This window comes from Polypterus senegalus, chromosome 7, assembly GCF_016835505.1.
Source record: "Polypterus senegalus isolate Bchr_013 chromosome 7, ASM1683550v1, whole genome shotgun sequence".
Taxonomy (NCBI): Eukaryota; Metazoa; Chordata; class Cladistia; order Polypteriformes; family Polypteridae; genus Polypterus; species Polypterus senegalus.
Window position 1 is genome coordinate 61,535,216 of NC_053160.1, and position 22,982 is coordinate 61,558,197.

General features: G+C 35.5%; 1 protein-coding gene across 1 annotated transcript in view; it reads left to right on the top strand.

Moving 5' to 3' along the window:
* Positions 1 to 22,982, top strand: part of pde4d (phosphodiesterase 4D, cAMP-specific) — a 1,397,741-nt gene that overhangs the window by 265,319 nt on the left and 1,109,440 nt on the right. Inside the window, exon 2 of the mRNA XM_039758727.1 lies at positions 15,886 to 16,115. Coding sequence (XP_039614661.1) covers positions 15,886 to 16,115 — 230 coding nt within the window. The remainder of the gene's footprint in view (positions 1 to 15,885; positions 16,116 to 22,982) is intronic.

Below are 22,982 nucleotides of genomic sequence, written 5' to 3' on the forward strand. Positions count from 1 at the left end.
GATTAAAAAATTATTATCAGTAAAGAGGAAATTAATTTGTAACTGTGACTACGTTTAGGAGAAAAGGAATATGGATGGAGACATCACCATGCATCCAAGAGTCTATGATAAAAAAAAAAAAAAGTTTTTGGAGGCAGTTTTAGATAATGAGGTTGTAATTTGTAATTGAAAATATAAAGGGAAGATTAATACACAGTTAAAACCTGCAGCCATTAAAAGTTTTGTTATGGTATGTTTTTGGGACCAAAGACTGTTACCTACTGTTTAAATTTCTTATCCTCCGAGTTAGCTGCATAAATGTTAACCAGAACAAGTTTAGTTTATATTTCTCACTACTATAATATGACACCCATACTTTAGGCAACAAAATAAATTGCTTTGAAAACCAGTATTCCTATTCATCTTGTTTTTATTGCCATAATTAGAGTGAAATAATTTTTTTCTGCCTAAACTGACTTTTAATGTTAAAATGGGTCTCCTGAGTGTTAGGGTGTGTTCCATTTATAACTTTTACTCTCATTTGAAGGTGCATTTCTGAATGATTATTTCAGTATTAAGATTTGTTATAGTGGCCAATCTAATTCTGATGTTAGTTATTGGGTTTTGATTTCTGTTTTGAATTTTTACACATTTTTTTATGTGGATTTCTGAAAACAAACATTTAAGGCATTTGATTATGATTAGGATGTTTGTTTTTTATTTTTAATTTCAGTTGCATAAAAAATTATCTAATTTGTTGGACCATTTTGCCTGATTGCTGCTATGTTTTTGTTCTTATCCTCAGGACTGTTTCATGTGTGTCTTTGGAGGTCATAACCTTCGGGTAATGACACAATAATATAAAAAGATCATCTAGGAATTTACTGTCGTATGTGATTTGTAAATACAAATCCTTTTTCAAATTGCTCTTTCTAAACGTATATGGTAATTTTTCCTGGTTCTGACATTTTTGCAGTTTTTTTTAGATCACGATTTTGTATCATTCATTTTGGCTTTGATGCATGTGTCTTTGATCTCCATGTTTTCTTTTGCTTGTCTATTCTCCTGGTCATTTCGGAAGTCAATTCTTAAAACTAGTCGTTTTAATCACGTTGTTAGTTTTCTCCCTGCCATTTTGTTTTTTGCGTTGTGGTTCATAAGGCTTCACTATGTTAGTCAGATCAGAGGTCATGACTTGGGACGTCAGCAGTGTGACGGTATAAAGGTTGTGCTGTACACTTCCTCCTCATCTGTGTTTGACAGGTTTTCCCTTCACCTTTAGCACTTATTTTTTCTAATTAATTCCTGCATTTCTGTAGCTGTGTTATTTTGACTATGATTTAGGATTTTGTTTTTGGTTTGATGAAAGGCTTGTCTGAGTTCCTGGCTTATAGTCTCCAGTTTCTTGATTCAAATCATTCCTGCTATTCTTTAGCAGTAAACTGATGAGAATGCTATATTAACATTACAACTAATATAATTTAATGAATGATTGCCATGTTCCAGTTTTTGACCTTCATATGTGTTATCTATGTAGATTTATTTTTAAAATTCATTTTTGGATAGATATTCTATAATATTACAGAGTGAAAACACATTTTCCTTTATTATAGGAAACAGAAACTCCAGTAGCAATGGATGCAGAAAATGGTGAGAACCAGTCTACTCCACACAGACTTTAACTGGCCAACAATATCAACTACTGTGCCGCCCTGCCATCTCATGCTTGTACTGCATATTTAATTGCAAAATCTATTTCAGTTTTGCAAATTTAATACAAATTAATCTGTGTCATACCTACTCCTAGTGTGTACATGTATACAAGTTGGAAACGTGAAACCATTCTGCAAGTGGTGCTCATTCTTATTGTTACATACAGTTTAATTAGGTTAAAATGCAATTTATATTTGGGATTATCCAGGTTTTTGTGTGCAGAAGACAAAAAATTACATGGAATAAGAAATGTTGAAGAAGTGAAGCAGTTGGCAGAGGTAAAGACTAAAATTAAATGTGATATACAGTGGAGCAGTGCCTGAAATAACTGAGTGAGCTGAACTTAACATTCAAAGTTAAAGAACAGTGGAAGAAGTTCAAAGATTCAATCTCTATCTGAAGGCAATAGGAGTGAGTGAAAAACACAAGAGGAAAACGTTTGCACTGTTTCAGACATCAGAAGGTGCAGACAAACTTGACATTTTCAACAGAATAAAGTTCTGTGAAGGAGCAGAAAAAATCTGAAAACAGCAAACCTAAAAACATAAACAACACAGCAGCAGAGAGCATGCACAAATGAAAGCATGGAGAAACAGATAGATAGGTGCAGAGACACAGTTCAGAATGATGAGCTCAAGCCTTAGTAGTGTTGATCAGCAAATTTTGGCAAAGCGATTTTCATGAATTTGCTGCATTTGCGTTTACAGCGTCCCATAATGCTTTGCAAGGCCAGCACGACATACCCCAGAGCTATAACAGCCAATATTGGATGGGACCACCCTTATATAATGCTTATCATTTGCATTACAGACTGGTTACGAAGCTTCCACATCTCTCACTACATTCTTTATTCTTTGATCTCACAGAGATACGGTCACACAGCACTATGAACAGCACATGATTGCACTCACAGAAAGTATCGCTAGTCTACGGGCTGACACACTGCAGATTTGAACACTAGGAGAAACTCAGGTTAGCTGGGAAAACTCATGCAGATATAAACAGAACAAGCAGACTTCATGGAAACCAAAGGTGCAAAGGCAGCTAGTGAACTATTACAGCATTTTCCATAAAAATAAATGCTATAATGTAAAGCCATGAAGGCACATTAACAGTGTGTATAGTAGGTGAACTCAATTTAAGAATATTAACAGATAAGTAAATAATGCAGGTTCTGCTTGTCATCAGTTGTGCAGGTTGATCTTTGAGTTCCACGTCAAAATAAGAGAAAAAGGCATGTGCCTTATGCATGCGTAATTTGTTACGTGGAGAATGAATGCAAACTTTGAAAAAGCCTGATGCCACCCCTCCAAATGCAGGAGACTATGAAATAATAATAACGAAAAATGTATTACTATTTAGAAGGCTTTTCTATCTTTTAGATATAAGAAAAATTGCAAAGCTTCAGCACAGAGAGTTTGGAGAGCCTTCAGGATGACTTCACTTTTTTTTTTTTCCTTTTCTCCCAGAGCTGAATGTTTTCCCAAAAAACTCAGTTTTCTGAAAAGCACACAAAGCAATAGTTTCACACATAAATCAACATAAAATGTCTGTTGCTATGTGTATTGCCCTGTGTGCTACTGCAGCAGCGACAGTGCGGGTGCGACGAGCCCCTGCAGGGCTGTTTCTCACATAAATCAACATAAAATGACCTGAATATTTTTTCTGACTCTGACTATGATTTCAGCATTTCCGCTTTCTTTTGATGAAATATACCTTTGTGTGTCTCTGACTGTATTCTTTCTTTTTTGATTTCACGGAGGCACGGTCGTGCAGTGGTTAGCCCTGCTGCCACACAGCTCAGGTTTCCTTTTTGGCCACAATAATCAGTCCAGTATAGTTGGCAGACGTTTCTCTAGCCCTCAGGGACACTTTAAAGGTGATTGCACCAATCATTCAGTGCATTATGCTGAGTTCAGCAATATTCGCAAACACTTCTGTGATTTCTCCAAACTCATTGTGAAGCTAACAACACAGAGTTAACTCATCACTAAGCATCAGTAATGTCCAGTGTTTATGAAGGAAAAACAAAAACAACTTTGATACTTGTGAATGGCATCAGAGAGGACACCTGGGATGAACCAGTGGCTGATTGGGGTGCCTGTGGCTGATTGAGGTGAATGGCAGCTTATTATATGGCAAGCATCATCACAGCAGAAGGGAAGAGAACCTGAGAGAGAGCAGAGTAAAGAGAGAGGAGGAAATTTGTAGTGGTGGCTATCCATTCAGAATCATCACCCTAGTATTGTCACCCAAGGACTGGCTTATTAAGCCATAGCTGATGCTGCTCCAAACCCAGCTGAGACCACTGGCCACATCAACTGTCTGTCTAGATCCCCATGGGCCTCATGTTTTTGAAGGTTAATTGCTCCCATCCCAACATTAAACACATATATACTCACACAGTTTGGACATCATGCATGTCAATAATAAAAAGGTACATAATGTACATTGATGTATAGATAAAAAAACAAAATTTTATATTGAGTTAACTTCACGTTTCTTTTTTGGTAATTAGTGTGAATGAATGTAACAAACAAATGGATGACAGTTACATCACATCTACAGTAAATAAACTTTCATCTAATAGCAGTGTTAATGAACACCAATAAAACATTTTTAAAAGACCAATGCTACTTTGTGGGAAAAAGTTATGTGTGGTTGCACATTTGCACTAAATAAAATTAAACGGGTTGCTTCATTTGAGTTGGCTGTGTGTTTAGTGTACCTTATCTCCAGTTTTTACAGTGGTATTCATGTCCCTGTAGGTGTTATGGAACTCTGTAGAACTGAACCCTGCTAAATCTTTCAGAAGCGATGTTATTAACCTTCTCCTTACTATTTGTAAGATTCTTCTCATTACTATCAACTGCAGAATTTATGGCTGGCTAAAAGTACTTGCACAAAACAATACTTTTTTATGCTAAGTATACTTTGCCGCAAAACATCTCTTTTTAATTTTTTTTTTTATTTTTTGAGGCACAGTAACACATCAAATGTACAATCGCAGAAGATTGACCTATTAGATAGCTACTCCAAACAAGCCCCACCCTATCAACTAACCAGGACTTTTATTTTTCTTTTAAAAGCTTTATACTTAGTTTTAATTACAGGGTGGTCCAGATCTAATTATGCTGATTCAGATTGTCTGGATGACTTTGATTTATGTGGGGACGATCCCAGTTCGTCACGAAGACAATTCCTCATGCTGTCAAGTTTGCACACTTCTCGATGGTCCGGGATTTTTCGTGTGATTTTCTATGTAATAAACTTAATAAGTTATAGCGTAATGAAAATTGCATAATTGGATCAGGACCACCCTATAGATAGTTTTATAATTGTGAAAGTTAAAGTGTTTTGGGGGGTGTGATGGACTGCAGCTTCCTGTGAGTGTCTGTACAGTTAGTAAATTGGATTTTTCCTGTTTTTGCACATTTTTATCTCCCATATGCAAAGGTCCCTTTGCAAGCAGGGCTATCGGGTGTGCATTCAAGTCACACTGATGGTAAATCTAGTCATGAATTAGAGTGTTTTTCTTTCCTATTCTCTTCGGCTCGAGAATATTTTACTCAATTATGTTCTACTGATGAATGTTTACTCCACCTTGTGGATTTTGTTATGATCATGGCGATTAAAACAAGATAGTGCAATCAAGTGATAACTCCTTGTAATAAAGTCTTTTTGGAAATGAATATGCCATATGAAAATACTTTATGCTAATGACAAAGAAAATGCCTAGGAGACAACACAGATGATCAGTGGCTTGGCTTTAAACAGGGAGGATGTCAGAAATAGCTGAAGTTAGAAGGAGGATGAAATGACAAAACCAAAGTGATAAGTAAAACTGAATGTCAAGAAACGAACCAAACATATTTTAAATGAAATACTAAAGAGATTCCAACACATTGTTGCCAAGATCAGTGTGCAACCATTTTTTATAGGCAGGGAATGATGACTAGATATGTCACATGACCATCAATGGGCAGAGCATCAGTAAATGACATGACCACCACCTTATAGTTGTAGTCACAAAATGATGGTCAGGTTTTAAAAAAAATCGGAACAGAAAATACAAAAATGAAGTACAAGTACACACCAAGTCAAAAATTCAAAATGAAGTTCTTAAACCAAGTTTTTTGCCAGCCTCAAACAACATTACTGCATTAAAGACAACTTAATATAATGACATTTGCCTGACCATGCATTCTCAGATAGACAGTACTATATTGTAACTGCCATTTGAGCAATAGGTTTGAAATCTAAACATTGCTATTCTGCTTTTCCAAATAGCTCATTTACAGTCATTGCTTAAATATAATCTCCATATAAATATGCAATATTTAATTCTGTTTTCGAATCTGCTTATTTTTTTTAAATTCAAGATAGAGAATCCAGGCATCGCAGAATGGATGGATGGATGATTCTCCATTAAAAAAATATTATTCGGCTGGCACTTTTATCCAAGGCAACTTACAACATTTGTGATACAATTGTTGACGCTTCGGGTCTTGTTCAAAAAGCGGACACCAAAAGCGGACGCTTTTTTTTTTTTTAAGATTAGGCACCCTGGTGTACCTGGCCCTACCCCAACGAACCTTAAGTTTAGGGTTTGTAGTAGGTGTAGGCCAGTCTAAAACAAACAACAAGAGTGAGATGGTGTCCACTTTTTGAACAAGACCTGACGCTTGTTTTAATTTTCAAATTAGAGCACAGGCAGGTGAAGAGCCTTGCTCATGGTCACTCAGTGCCAGTAGCAGTATTTAAACTCACAACCTCAGGCTTTGAACTACAAAGCCTTAACCACTAATCCATACTGCCTGTCTAAAAGATTCAGGTTTGCATCTTTTACAATACGGGCAAAAATCTCTGCCTTTGTTTCTTATATAATTCACAATAAGAAAATTATCTACTTAATAAAGGACACCAAAAAGAAATATTACACTGTCATCTGTATGAATGGCCATTTATTCCAGGACCAATTTTTCAATACTTTTTCACTTAATTGATTCATGACTGCTTTTTAAGGTGCTGCTAAATGACTAAACAATGCTGTTGTTTAACTTATTTGCATGCCTGAAGGCATTCATTTGTCTGTTACTTTCTTATGGCTAATTGATTTTAAATCTAACTCATTCAATCAAGGAAGAAGATGGCGACAGAGAAGGGAAACTTTTAACAAAAGCTCTTGTCTAGAGTTGCCTGAAGGTCACTGCTATACTAACCATATAATGGGCATTTTATAATGGTTACTTTGAACACACACTACAGGCGTAGTCAACCAGTAGGATATCTCTCAAGAATGCACAGAGATTACGCAAAATTTACACTAAGAAATCCTAGTACATTAAAGAGCATGGGAGCCTATTTGGATTAACGTGATAAAGAACATTATTCAGTTTCTGCAAGTGTTGACTTCAATTTCAGTCTTGTAAATTCCTAATATTAAAATTGTAACTGCTATGCCTTAGAAAAATGTAAATTTTAAAATCCTGAAAAAAGATTTAACATCACAGAGTTAATTTATTACATTATTAACAATCATGTAACTATTATTTTATAAATAATATTATACTGCAAGATTCATCAATGAATTACCCATACCAGAGCATAGACCTGGACAGTCCTGTAAAATTACTGCATAGTGCATCAAAACATAAGAATGCATTAGAAGCCAAAAATGATGGTGTGTAACAGATGAAAAGGTCAGCCTTTATTTAATGGAAAGCCAAATAATTACTTGACATCAACATTGAGGCAAAGCTTTTAAATTATGAGAAGGCAAGTTTCAAAAAATCAACATAAAAATATGACTTTTACTCTATACCAAATAATAGGAAGAGAGAATTCAACCATGGATTTTTTCTAGTAATTGTAAAAATAAAAATGTGTTGGCTGTTTATGTTAATAACTGCTATGTCAAGTTTTATTTCAGGGAGCTTCATGAGTAGCAGGAGACTAAACAATCCTGTATACCAGAGCGAAAACCAATCCGAGAACACTAATGAAGTTTTAAGGGGTCAATAAAATAAAACTCCACTATACTGTATATTTCACAAAATATCACAACAATAAATTATAAATCTAACTGGGGCACAGGAACATTAAAATAACGTGTTAAAGGTAGCATTGTAAGTTAGTAATAGCATCTGAACTTGAGGTTTTCTGCTTTTTTATAGACCTGAGAACACATTAATTAGTATAGCTATTCAGAGGTTGTAAAATATTTTCTTTTTTTCATACCACCTTCTTGCCCTGGGCCATAAGGTCACTGAACTTGCAGCAACCTGGTCCTAGCTACCCTCTACTGTGTACTGTACTCACTTGCTGGTTTCTGTGCAATCTTACATTTTGATTTATCTATTTAGTTATGTATATGCTTATGTATATGTTTTTATTTAATTTTATCTATCTATCTATCTATCTATCTATCTATCTATCTATCTATCTATCTATCTATCTATCTTTATTTATACAACATGTTCACTGCAATATTTTCAGTATGATCTTGCACTGTATGTAACAATGAAGATCTCTGATCGCTAATCTTAAGTTATGTTGAGTAATGCTGTGATGTCATCTTCATTTGCTTAAGGACTACCAATGTCCTGTTGAAAGGTTCCCATATTTTAGTAGGTTATAGTCTGTTTTTGACTACACTGTACCAGGACTGTTCAATTTAGGAAAGCAGAATTCAAGCTCAGAAGGGAGCATATGTGGAACATAGCCATTTGCTGAGAACCGCAGTTTTTAAGCTAGCAGAGTATAACAGAGTATAGAGACAACCTGATATGCTGTGCAGTCTAGTGATCTAACCGTCTTTCTCTGAAAACAAGTGACTACTTTTTCAAGCCATTTAGACAGCATGCTCAGGTGCTGTTGTGTCTTTTATGTGACTGGGGTGACCTGAAGAGACCAACCTGCAGTCAGGTGAAAGTGTTACAACAATATGTTGCAATCCCTACAATACTGTACTGGAACTGCCTGTTTTCATGGCCAGCAATGTGAGAAAAAACTCAATTATTTGATTAGGAGCAAATATTTGAAGATGCTATTAAGGGCCAAGCCAATTATCTAAGTGGAATATACAGTATCTATTATAGTCTGTTGCCTAAATACTTCTGCTATATCCTGTAGTGTGCATATGCTGTCACTAACCTTCAAAAATTTTAAAACTCTACATTTTTGCAGGAAGTTTTGTAATGACATTTTAAAGTGTTTACCTCTTTTTGTATCTTGCTGGGACATTGTAGCTTTACTTAGCTTTCTCCAATGTTCCTATGGCAAATGACGGAATATCAGTGATTTCTATAGTAGTTTTCTATGCACAGGCTATAAGGATACTTAACTTATTGTCTTATACCAAAGACACAAACGTTAAATGATAAATGAAATTTCCATCCATCCATCCATCCATTATCCAACCCGCTATATCCTAACTACAGGATCACGGGGGTCTACTGGAGCCAATCCCAGCCAGAACAGGGCGCAAGGCAGGAAACAAACCCTGGGCAGGGCGCCAACACACCACAGGGCATAAATGAAATTTATATAACCTAATTACCGTTTTTTTTTCCAAGCATTTAGCCATCAGTGTATCAGTAAATGTACAAATTGCTTCTTGCTTTGTGTATCTTTTTTTAACAAACTATATTTTAGTGTACTAATTAATCTATTAATGGATGCCATGTTCAGTTTCAGGTAAAGTGTTTCCTGAGTGACAATATAATCTTGTTTGTGTAGATTTCCTCTGGCAACTCCAAAACTTTCTGTAAAGAAGGTACACATCAGTGTGAGAATGTAAGTTGTAATTGTTGGTACCCTTCACTGGCACTTTATCCACTTTACTGCTTTATATTTTTTGCTGCTGGTTTGGATGCCAGTATCTTACAAATATTAACCAGGGTAATCAAATCAATATATTGATAAACACAAAAACTGAGAGGGTGCATACAGCCGAATTAAGTTGGGCATAATCCTTGATATGGAATATTTTTGTAACAATAACAACAACAATTTATTTCTTGTATAGCCCAACATCACATAAGGAATGCCTCAATGTGCTTTAACAGGTCTTGTTTTTTGACAGCGCCCCCCAAAGTCCTTAAGAAGACAAGAAAAAACTACCCAAATAAATAAATAAATAAACCATGTATTAAAAAGTGTGCTTTCCTCGACTTTCTCATATACTGAGATAGAGGAAAAGGTCATCAGAACCACTTTCAGTTGCACAATACTTCTCAAATATCATATGTCTTTGTTTCTCATCATAATTAATTGATATCAATACACAATTTATTTATCTCTATTTATAATCAAACTTTATATTAAAATAATATTTTCACACTGAAAACAGTGGTGGAATTTTTTCATGATTACATATGCATTGCCTAGATCACGTGCAATGTAAAAAGGGTTGTATTTACCTAAAAACATAGAAAAAGTGTTATTATAGAATATTTGTTGCATTAAGTTGCTATAGGTAAAACTGCATTTAGTTGCACTTAATTATGATAATGATGGCAGAAATAAAAAAAAAAAATCATAAATGAAATGTATTACCAGGAACATGATGGGGACAAAGCAGCTTATTGTTCCCATTACATCTTTATATTTACATGGCATGTTCAATGTTTTCATGTTATTATTAATGATGTATAAATTAAAATAAAAATGAATAAAATAATTATTGAAAGAATATGCATTATATTGAATACAATTTTTAATATCGTGTACACATTTATATTTTCATGATACAAAAAATTTGGATAGTTGTTTATATAAAATACTACTTCCGTTTGAGTAATTTTTCTCAAATTTCAGATCTGTTTTATTTTTATCATTATAAATATCTATTGTGGCGGACAGTTGGGGGTGGTACCCTGCTGGGACACCCAGGAGGACCGGAGGAGGGCTTACGCCTCCTCCAGACCATGATGGGGCAACCGCCCTGGCTGTGTTGGGGGCCACGGGTAGAGGGCTTGGAAGCCTAACCCTGTTGGGGCCCGTGGTCACCGCCAGGGGGCACCCCAGTGCCTTGGGAGCCCTGGACCTCAGCACTTCCGCCACACCAGGAAGTGCTGGGGGGAAGAGAAGCAGAGACACCCGGAGTGCTTCCAGGAGTACAGCCGGCACTTGATTGGCGGGGAGCACCTGGAGCACATCCGGGTGTGGATAAAAGGGGCTGCCTCCCTTCAAGCAGGAGAAGTGAGAGTGGAGGCGGCCCAAAGAAAGGCAGAGAGTGAGAGAGGCCTGGACTTTGGGGGACTTGTGGGGGTTTGTGTGCACTTTAATAATTGTAAATATTGTAAATAAACGTGTGGTGGTGGAATTGCAACATGTCTGCCTGTCTGTGTCCGGGGCTCATTCACACTATACAAAACTCGAATCATCTATCTGTAATTATAACCATAGTTTACTTGAAAATCCACGAAAGTGTTCAGTTAAAGTACCACTTCTGGTTGCCAGAAGTGGCCCAAAAGTTGATAGGCTTCCTTATGTTTGATATAAAGCAGGTGTACAAAATCTAATTGACCTAGGTTAAAGCGTTTTCAGATTATCATGCTCACACACAGACAGACATAATTTCAAAAATAGTATTTTTTCACTCAGGTAGGTCTAAAACGTCAAGACTCATCAAAATCTCGAGGTCAAATTTTTTAATGATTCCTTTACTTTCTCTATACTATGTATACAAGAAAGTAAAAAACAAGCAATCATTGGGAATGGCAATTCAGAGAGACCTCTTCCAGGTATGTTGAGCATGAAAAAAATAGGCTAAATACAATACACAAAGCCCTTTATCATAAGTAGAAAAGTCTGTATGAGCTAACAGTGAATGAGGGTTGACTGTTGGTGTGATTTCAGTGTACAGAAGATTGGTGGGATCAGTGCAGTAGGTAGAGAAGAGTATGTGGAGAAGGGGGTATAGAGGTATTGCCAGTGTAATACAAAAGACAGACAAATGTAAAGTTTTGGGGCACTAAAGGCTAACCTCATATAACGAAAACATCCACATGGGTTTATAAATTAATTAAAATGCCAAGAAAAACGTCATGCGGAAGTGAGTCTCTGGAATACACTGACTCAAAATGGTGGAGCTTCTGGAATTACGGTCTACTGGCAGGAAGAGGTGTGTCCAGGCAGGCAGGCACTGGAAGTGACATCAAAGGTGTTTGGGTTGTCAGTCTACTGGTCTGCAGAGTGGAAGAGAAAAGGTATCAGTTAACAATGCCCTCTGGTGGTTATGTAGGAAATTACTATTATCCGAGCCTTTAAGCTGCCCCTCCATGCGCATACATGTGACACCAGTTAAATTGCAAGATTTCTAACATGTGAATGTTGGGGCTCACATAAAGTTTAGAAAAAAAAAAAATACAAAGGAGTACTTATCTTTAAATGGCATATTTGAAAAGCATTTGAATTTGTAATGGAGTGCATAGAGTGGACTGCTAGCAGTTAATGCTATATTCAGAAATAATCACCACAGTTCAATATATTATATAAGAAAGCATATACAAGATCAACCATTTAATTTTTTTTTTGTCATTGAGTCGCTTTAATGTACCTTATGTATATTTAATTCATGTCATGATTTTTTGCTTTTTCTAATAATCGTGTTAGGTGAAACTAAACAGAAACTTTATTCTGAAGGCAAAATAGCATCTACTTGATTAAATCTGAGGTAAATTGATAAAAGTCACTGTATATTATTCATTGTCAATCAATGTTTTAGGATTAATTGGTTTTAGCGTAACTTGGAATCCCTCGGGCATGTTAACAGTATGTGGTCTTTAAACATTGATTCTTTTTATACTCAGCAGATTAATGGTGCAGGAGGCTTTTAGTTTATAAATAATTCATGGTTATTTATTTAAAGAAAGTTCAAAACCAAGACTATTTTCATAATTTAGATAAAAGATTACAGTATTAGTGTGAGAAAAATTACAGTTTTTATTTCAAAATGTATTTGCATAATTGTGTAATTAACTATACGTTTATTTGAATTTACACATTTGGATAAATATAAAAATGAGTAGAAGCACAATCATTATCCAGATGATTTACAAGGTACCACTTTTAGGTAATGCCAAATGAGAAGTGATGTTTCTTTTAATGTTAGTAATAACATTTGAACAACATAGCATATGCTAGTCTAATAAAGTGACTCCAGATAGTAATTTTAGATAAACCACTTTTTGGCTCCGAGTGCTCCGCCAGTCAAAAGACATGCAGGTTAGGTGGGTTGGCGATCCTAAATTGTCCCTATTGTGTTTTTTGGTGTGTGTGTGTGTGCCCTGCGGTGGGCTGGCGCCCTGCCTGAGATTTGTTCCTGCCTTGTGCCCTGTGTTGTCTGGGATTGGCTCCAGCAGACCCCCGTGACCCTGTCTTGGGATATAGCGGGTCAGAAAATGACTGAAGACATCGCAAATGGAAGAATTAGAAGAGAATGCATATTTATAGCTGATGATGACTGGCTTCTAAGTTGATTTCGATTTCCAAGAGCTATCCCCTTGGAGCTGTGTGTTGAATTAATGCCGGGTTTACAAAGGCAGACTTTGAGAAATTGTGCTCTACCTGCCCCACTCTTGGGTTTTTATCCTCAGGTCAGGTGCTGACCGATCGAGTATTTCACAAACATTATTGCATCACACCATGCTGGCTGTATGGGATGATATTATCTGCCTGTCATCCAGATAAATATGATTTCCTTACACTGTGGTTGAACTGTGAAACATCAAAGTGCAATTCGCAGCAATGTTCAGTTTTCTAAATGTAATCGGAGGGGTCAGCTGCATGCACATTGCTATTGCAATGGCCAGGAATGAATCACCAGAATAATGAGCTGGTATTACATCATCTATAACAGCAGTGCCTAAAAAAATGGCATGTCTGCACAGTTGTAGGTGCATGTACGTTAAATTTCACGTTTGTTGGGATTAATAAAGGAGACGTGCATGGAACTTGGCAAAACGAAATGTTTTAGTGTGAATTCTACACGTGGTGTTATACATGAAGCCCGTGGTCTTTTATGGTAAACAGAAGGCCCAGAAATGCTGGGACACAAAGGGCCACTGGAGGTAGCTCTTTGTTGATGTCCCAAATGCAGGAAGTGATCCCAGTAGGAGTTTAGTCTGATGACTGAGTCTCTAACTGGAAAGTGAATTGAAGGATCAGGTTACAACAGTAAAAGCGATGAGGTTTTACAGAGAGTGAGATGGAAAGTGAAACATGGAGAGGAAGACGTGAGGCACAAAAAAAGGCAGGGTCTCTGTGTGGTAGTGTTGTGGGAAAATGGATAAATCACACCAGATGATAGTCATGAAATGAAAGTAGGATGACAGGAGCTGTGATATTTTTGGTACTGCGTTCATCTCTGTCTGTAGTTAACTTTGTCAATAGTAAACACTATTTGTTTACCACCATGGTTTTATTCTGGGTTCTGGAGGGTGTCCATAAGTGATAACTTCTTTCACACCATAATTTTATAATATAAAAGAGCAGAACTACACAGTAATTTTCAGTAAAAATTGGATACCCCTTACTGAGTTCATAGTTTAATAATCAACATTACTTTACACAGTATATTCTCCAATGTGAGATCTTCAGTTTAGCACAAAATATATATTTTTTCAGCCAGAACTATTTTCTTTCTAATCTTTCATTTTTTTAGAGCAAAAACAAGAAATTCAACTTTTAGGCATACCAATATTATTTCCTAGTTATATTTTAATCTGACACATATTCTTAAACTACTTTAATAACCAAAAATTACAGAAATAGTTAATATAATAAAAAGATAATCTTTTGATGATATGCAGCTTCCCTTTCTTATCACTTGAAGCAAAATAAGCAACAATATCTAGCCAAGTGAATAATGATAGAATCCCTGCAGAAATGTTTAGAGTGCTTTGCTGTTCTCCTAATACTAAACATACTAATGTCAGTTTATTGTCAATGAGGTTTTAACATACATTTTGTTTTCCAGAAGGAATAAACGCAATTAACAAGAGCAATCCTATTGTTCTTTCTTCCCAAACACATCAGAGAATTTTTTTCATGTGCAGTGATTGTAAAATGTTCAAGACTCTGTGACTCTATTAAGTTTCCTGGGATCATCTCCACAGTCAATAGAGATGCTATGATTGAGGTTTACTAGGCTATACTTTGTAATTATTATTGAGAGTGGCTAAGGAGTATTTGATATAAAATGAAAGGCTTGATGAATTATTAATAGGGAATGAACTTACCTGTGGGAATACATTCTTATTTGAATAGATAAGTACAGGCCAAATTTAAATTCTGCTCCATCCCTGCCATAAATTGGGTAACAGAGAACAAACACAGAATATGGCTGCAACACTTTCCTTATTGAAATTATATCTCCAAATAAGGACATCTTTACAAATATTTGGCATGTCAGAGCAAATATGTTTTTGCTTCTGAGTTACCCAGCATGGATTTCACCATGTCTGCCACTTGAGATTTTGTTGATATCCTTTTATGGGTTAGAACACTCCAGTGAAAGAACACGTGCATCTACAAAAATCATAACAGATCTAATCATTTTAGCATCCTGAACTCACTTATCTTGAGAAGTGGCCTAATGTCATGAAGTTGATTGATGACTCTTCATGGCCTCCGGTGAGTGAGGATGGATGTTTGTGCAAGTGTCTTCTGTGATGGACCGGTTCCCCATCTGAGGTTAAGTCTTGATTTGCTCTCAATTCTTCTGTGGTAGACCTTAGTTTCATGTAACCACTTTTTGAGTAAGTGAGTTCAGAAAATGAATCAGTGGTTATCTGAAGACTTTCTTAAAATCCTTTGTCAAGTAGTATATAAAAAGTGTATGTTTTTCAAAATTTTAATTAGAAAAAATTACTTGTTTAATGATACATGAGTGAATTGAAGTCTTTGGAATTTGGGTCACAATACATTTGATCCTCTTTTATGTCTGTTTAACTTTAGTTAAAGTTTATAAATGGCTGCCTATACAAGTTCCCTGTCTCTACTCTTTTTTTTTTTTTGCTCCTCAGGTCAAAAATGATGCTTTTTGGTCAAAGAACACAAATGATGCATACAAATTATTGAGGTTACAACATATTGAAGGCCATTTTAAGACAATATTAATAAAGCAGCTGTCCAAATCTGAATTTGATGTTTAAGAGAGTTTAAAGTCTGTTTTTTTCTCTCCAGGTGTTGGAAGTGAGTTGTGACTCCCCAGAGCAGGGACCGCTACAGGGAATGGAACCTTATATGGTGAGAAGGCTTTCATGTCGCAGTGTGCAGCTCCCATCACTGGCCTTCAGACAGGCAGAACAGTATGACTGGGATAGAAAACCTGAAATGGAGACTCTAGCCAGACCAACCAGCCTTCCTTTGAAAAGTCCACCTGTGATTGCTATTACATCTGCTGACACTGGAAGGTAAAAATCCAAAATATCTTGATAAAAATTTCGGCAATGAAAAAATAAATAGCTTTTTTGAAGGTAAAGCCAGATGAGTAAATCTGTTTATGAATGACTGGCAAATTGAAATCTAGTTTTGAAATTCACCACTGGTTCAAAAATGTTTAGAGATGTTGATGACAGTTGCTTGTGCCTTTATTACATTATCAATTGATTTAAAACTAAATAATCTTGTTAAGAATCCATTAAATTATCATCTGTTCTGCTTGAGTTAGCTTCTGCTACAGAGCCTGAAGTAATTCGGGAAGATGTCTCCCATCTGGTGGTGCAGTAGTTTTCAGTTTTATTTTGACTAATAGTCTTACTGGACTAAATAAAACATTCATTTTTGTTTGATCACATTGAATAATTTAGCATTTTCTGAATATTTACACATGTGTTAATCAAAAAATACTGTTGTCAGAATTAAGATTATGTGACTAATATTTTATTTGAATCACAAATCATTACTGCCAGCTAAGTAATGAAACTGACATTTGCAAGATGTGAGTTGGCCGTTATTTCACTTGTATTTTTTAATGTAACTATATACATTTTAAAAACTTAAAAAAGTATAGACAGCTAAGTAATCCAGCATTGGTGGCTCATGCAAGGTCACCTTATCCCATCATAGAGGCTTATAGATTTCATACAGTCACACAGAAGAAGGAACAGAAGCAAGAAATCGATCTGTCTTGTACAATGTTAAAAAGCTCAATCATCAAAGACTTAAAAAGTATAGTGGTTGATTCAGTTTTCAATTTTGAAGGTACCCATGGTTTATTTCATACTTCTAAGCAGTTTCACATAAAATCTAGACGGCTCAGTGTAAGCAGATGACAGGGGAAATCTTAAGTCTAATTAAAGAAAGCATTTAGTGACAGAAAACAAAAACAAAAGGTTGCCCAGGGCACTGAACAATAGATACTGAACAAAGACTGGCCTTTGTATGACTCCCAGGTAGATGGTACAAGGGGATCCAGTAGAAGACAAATTCTGTCTCCTAAAGGCAACAGTGCAGGCAGCTCAGGATCATTTCTCTGTGCTTGGCTCTTTATATAAGAAATTGTTGTCCTCACAAGCTTGGCCACTAGAGGGTGATATCTGTGGTTTTAGCCAGGAGATGATAGGTGAGCTGAGTGAAGGTAAGTTTATCAAAAAAGGTAAGTGGATAGAGACTTTTTAGTTTGAAGGATACTTTGAACTGTGCTTGAGTTGGCTGTATGGAAAAGCCATTTCATAGATTAGTAAGGAACTAACCCTTTTTTAATCATACCATTGGAGAAATTATAATGCTTTCATGTTCTTGTATATTTAATTGTACTTAGTCATTTTAGTTTGTTCATGTGTTGATGTGTTTTTATCAATCAATTATTTTTACATGTATTAGGTCACTTATATTTGGGTTGGTGAGGCCTCTAGGATGAACTCTATGGCAAAAAACATAAATGTCTCTAAAGCTTTTGAAATTATTACTCTCTAGGTTCTCAGAAACCTTTTTTGGAATATAAGAGTCTGATACTAGTATATAATTAATAATCAGTTTTTCCTCATATAAATTATAATTTAGCTTGTTTTCGAATATGTAACATTACTCATTATATAGTATACAGAAGCAGTAATAATGAAATAAGGAATATGACCTCTAATTTGTAATCTGTCAAGTTAGGCTTTGCTTTCCACTCCAACCCCCGTTTCATGTGCTGCCTACCATTCACAGTGCCCATCCAGTTGTATTGATAGGAAATGACTCCTATGTAGAAATCCTGGGATAAGAGGGATGGAGAATGAATGGTAACATAACCCTTAAATGTGCTGAAACCTTGCACATTTTGCCTTTGTAGCTGCCTTTAATTTTTTTTTAATGTCTTCTCTAGCAAGTGGTTTAGATTTTTTTTTCATATTTTCGATTGTTTAGTATTAATGGGTACCTTCATAAGGAATGCTCTTCCTCTGTTATTGTGTATATATGAGTTGCTTAGTTTGAGTTATTGTGCAATTTTTTATTAGCATACTAATAAGTAAAATATGATAATCAGACTTAATTCTTGTGAGTGAACAGTTAACAGGACAGAAAACATTGTATTTAAGTTGCAGATTTTTTTAATATATATTTCATTATCACTTGAGATTGTTTATTGGAGACTGATGGATTTTTAAAAAGTAATTATACTTTGAAAAAAATGATTGCAATAATTCATTGCACTTAAATGAGTTAACGTCTTTGGCAGAATACCATATTTTAGTCATAGCAGACACAAATACAGTCAGGTCCATAAGTATTTGGACAGTGACACAATTTTCATACATTTGGCTCTGTATACCACCACAATGGATTTGAAACAAAGCTATCAAGATGTGATTGAAGTATAGATTTTCTGCTTTAATTCAAGGTGGTCTAACAAAAATATTATATGAGCTGTTTATAAAAAAAACAGGCATTTTTATACATGGCCCTCCATTTTCATGGGCTCAAAAGTACAGTATTTGGACATACTAAAATAATCATAAATAAAATGATCATTTTCAATATTTGGTTGAAAATCCTTTACAGTCAATGACTACCTGAAGTCTGAAACCCGAGCCATCTCCAGGTGCTTTGTTTCCACCCTAGTGGCCTTTATTGCAATTGTCTTTAATTGCTGCTTGTTCATTGGACTTTCTGCCATCAATCTTGTCTTCAGCAAGTGACATGCATGTCTATTTGGGTTAAGGTCAGTTGATTGACTTGGCCTTTGAAGAATCTTTCTTTACTTTGCATTGAAAATTGCTTGGTTTGTTTTCACAGTATGCTTTGGCTCATCTGTACTGTGAAGCGTCACCCTATTTGTTTTGTAGCATTTGGCTGAAACTGAGCAGATTGTATAGCCGTACACACTTCAGAATTCATCCAACTTCTTCTGCCAGTAGTCATGTCACCAATAAATACTTGCGACTGCCTTCCGTTCACAGTCATGCATGATCATGCCATAAAACTGCCTCCACCATATTTCACAGATGATAGGGTATTTATCAGATTGTGAGCCGTTTTTTTCTCTTCTTAATACTCTCCTCTTTTCAACATTCTGGTATATATTGATCCTAGTTTCCTTTGCCCAAAGAAAATTGTTCCAGAACTGGATAGGCATTTAAAAAATGTTTTGTGGCAAAGTCTAATCTCACCTTCTTATACTTCAATTTTAAGAGTGGCCTTTACTTCCATGAAGTATTCTCTTCTACTTTTCATAAAGTATTTTATAGACTTTAGCAATACTACGTCTACCTTGGTTCTTGGTTTGGCTAAATGCTGTGAAAGGTTTTTCTTCACCAAGGGCAGAATTCTGTAATCATCCAGCACAGTAGTCTTCTGCAGTTTTCCAGACCTTCTGGTGTTGCTTAGATCACCAGTGTATTCCTTCTCTTAAAGAAGGAACCAAATGGTTGATTTGACCACTCCTTGTGTCTCTACTGTCTCTGTAAAAGTTTTGTTTTCTTTTCTCAGCCTTATGATGGACTGTTTTTATTTGTATGGGCAGCTCTTTGGACCTCATATTTAGAGTTCACAGTGACAGCTTCCAAATTCAAATTCCTCACTTGGAATCAGTTCGAGACCTTTTACCTGCTTAATTGTTAATGAAATAATGAGGGAACTGCTTCAGCCCGGTACAACTTGTCAGTCAAATGTCAATATACTTTTGAGCCCAAGGAATGGGGGGCTATGCAGAAAAATGGCTGTCATTGCTAAACGGCACATACAATATTTTTTGTAAAACAGCGTGGTATAAATAAGGCAGTAGACAACAAAAAGGTTTGGGAATGGCCACCCCCATGTACTGAAAAATTTGCATAATTAAAGAAGCACATCTTTACAGATTGGAACTGAACTGAACTGAACTAAAAGGATGAGTCTGTTCTATAAATATGGTGGACAGGAGGTAGAGGTGGAGTTAGCGCTTCTGGAACAGGAACTGATATTGCAGGAAGATGAATTGTAGGTACTGGAAGAGATCTCATCAGGGTTGGCCGGAAATTGCGTTAGTGGGTCGATCAGTAGTGATGTCACATAGAGGCAGGGCCTTCAGCTGAACTACAGGGAGACAAGTGGAGAGAGAATCAGTAGAGAGCACCAACCCCCAGTGTGAATGATGAATAGCACTATTTGAGCCTGTAAAGTGTCCCCCGTGCACATGCATGTGACAACCATTAAATTAAACCTGAAAGTGTACACTTCAGTCACATAATGTGTATTTATTTCATACCTATTGTGGTGCCATACAGAGCCAAAATGATGAAAATTGTCTCACCGCCCAAATACTTATGGACCTGACAGTATACTATAATCTTTTCTGACCTCGCAGATTTAAAAAAAAATATTCAGTTCACTCAGCTCAACTTCAGTAAAGGGTTTTTCTTTTGATGTGTTTTTGAAATTGTCATAAATTAAATCTTGTATTAATATATCTAAGTGGTGTTTGGTCCTCTTTTATTCTATGTGCATATTTCAAGAACAGATTTCTACTGTACCAAAAATAAACAGCTCAGGAACTTTTGAAAATTGGCCCTTCAGTTTTGTGATAGAAGTTCAGTTAAGATAAGACTTCATTTAGAAGCAGGAACTAGTCACTAATTAAAAATATAATCATTTCAGGAAATATTAAAGAATTTAAACATCATTTAGAAATGAAATCTTCGGAATGGCCCAAATGTCAGAATCACAAAAATAATGTTTCCTTTTTGACTTATTGTTTGCTAATATTAATAGTATTTTAGTGACATCATTTCATTGACATTGTCTGCATTTGTGTTTCTGTGGGTCCCTTATGTCTTAGGAGTTTATGGGTGTTTTAGTTTGTTTATCTGATCCCTAAGGTGCTGTATTATTGCTGGACATTCAAAATATATGTGCATGTGACCTGAAAAAATCATGGTGACTATGGTATATAAGTAACATCCGAAGTTAGTACAAAAATAAAGGGAAGGCTCAGGACGAAGACTTTGTTTTTATACATTCTTCTTGATGGAAATTTCCACTTATGACTTTAGTGTCTTGACTAACGATGGATTCAACAAGCCTACAACTGACCTCACTTTTGTAACATTCTTTTACTCTCTGACACTGAATTTAAGAAAAGTGATATGTCAAGACTTTTACAGTAAAAACCCCAGATGGCACAACAGCAAATAGCATACAGTTTTTTTCTAGAAAAAATCTCTTTGTGTCATAATCATCTTAATCTTAATTAAGATATGACTGATTGTATTATACCTAAATTGGATCATATGCAACGATTTGTAAACCATAGTTGTATTAGGATTTGAAAACACCCGAGATGTGACTAAATTGACAAGATTCTTTCTGCAGTAACTTTAATTTCAACTAATTCAAGTTTATTTTAAATGTCCAATAGAGGAATACATTTGGCTAACAGTTTAGTTGAAGGGTGTCTACATGTAGATTCATAACAGACGAATAGGTTATTGAATAAAATTTATAATTTAAGAAGCAATATTTGATTATCCTTATATATAATACACTACCGTGCCTGTTTGTTTGTGTTTCCTGGATTTTAAATCACCTGTAGCTCACAAACCGTTTGACCTATTGAGCTGAAATTTAGTACACATATACTATGTGACGTCTACTATCTGCTTTCCAGGTGATGATTGACCTCCAAGGTTATTTCTCTTTTTATTTTAATTTTATTTTATTGTACAATCAACTCTCAGAAGCGGCCAGCAGGACGGCCGTGCACCGCCTGTTCTTATCACTACCACCTTTGCCATCACTTCCCCTACCTTTTCATATCTTAAATCATTCTTCAGGCAGATTAAAGACTTAAGTGCCAGCTTAAGTGAAAAATGAAAGAAAATGTACTAAGTAATTGCAACACAAACACTGACTTAATCAGTTTTAACAAAAAAAGAAGCCGACGAAAGAAGAGAAGAAGCAGGCCGCTAGAGTGGAGAAAACAAGAGCTGCTCATGAAGCAGCAAGCGCATCAACCTCTGAGCAAACAAATGGTAAACGTACAGAGAAAGAGGATGAAAACTATAAGTCAAGTGTATTCACTGCACGTTATTGTGCAGTGCGCCGTTACTAAGAGTATTTATAATAATACTCTTTGCAAGAAGATATATATATTTTATAAAGTAGTTTCCACTGAATTGTGTTAAAAAAAGGCATCCCCCATAATTTTAGTGGACTGTGATGTGGTGATACATATGTTAGGTATAAAGTATGGCAAATTTTGAATGAGTGCAATGGTGTAAAAAAGTTTTTTGTTTTTTTTAAAGAGCAATGATATTTTGTTTCACATCTTCCAAATATTGATATTAACTGTTCATTACTAATCAAGTATTTTTTCTAAAATGTCATTCCATGCTTATGCATATGTTATAAAGTCTTCAAATAAACTGTTACTGAAATTTGTCACATTATATTAATGTTCTCTGTACATGGTTAAATAGTTTCCAAAAAAGCCACCACAATATATCAATGCATGCTAATTAAGTCAAGATATAATCAATATCGAATTGAATCATGGCATTGTGAATTGGAATGAAATTAAATCGAATTGAGACATCAGTGCTGATACCCAGCACTACTCAAGGCATCAGTTTTATATTTCATTGCCATATGAATTTAAAAAAATCACAGCCTTTGCTCTGTTGTTTTTAAGTTACATCACCTACGCAAATCAGACTTTGTCATTGCTCATTCTTGAGTATTAATACAGAATTAATTGCTGAAATGGACTGTCGGAAACTGCAGAAATTAGTCATAGCTGGAAAAACATTCTGTCCTTCAAATAATACAAATGACTTTAGTTTAAAAAACCCAATTAATAATATATAATGTTTGCTGAT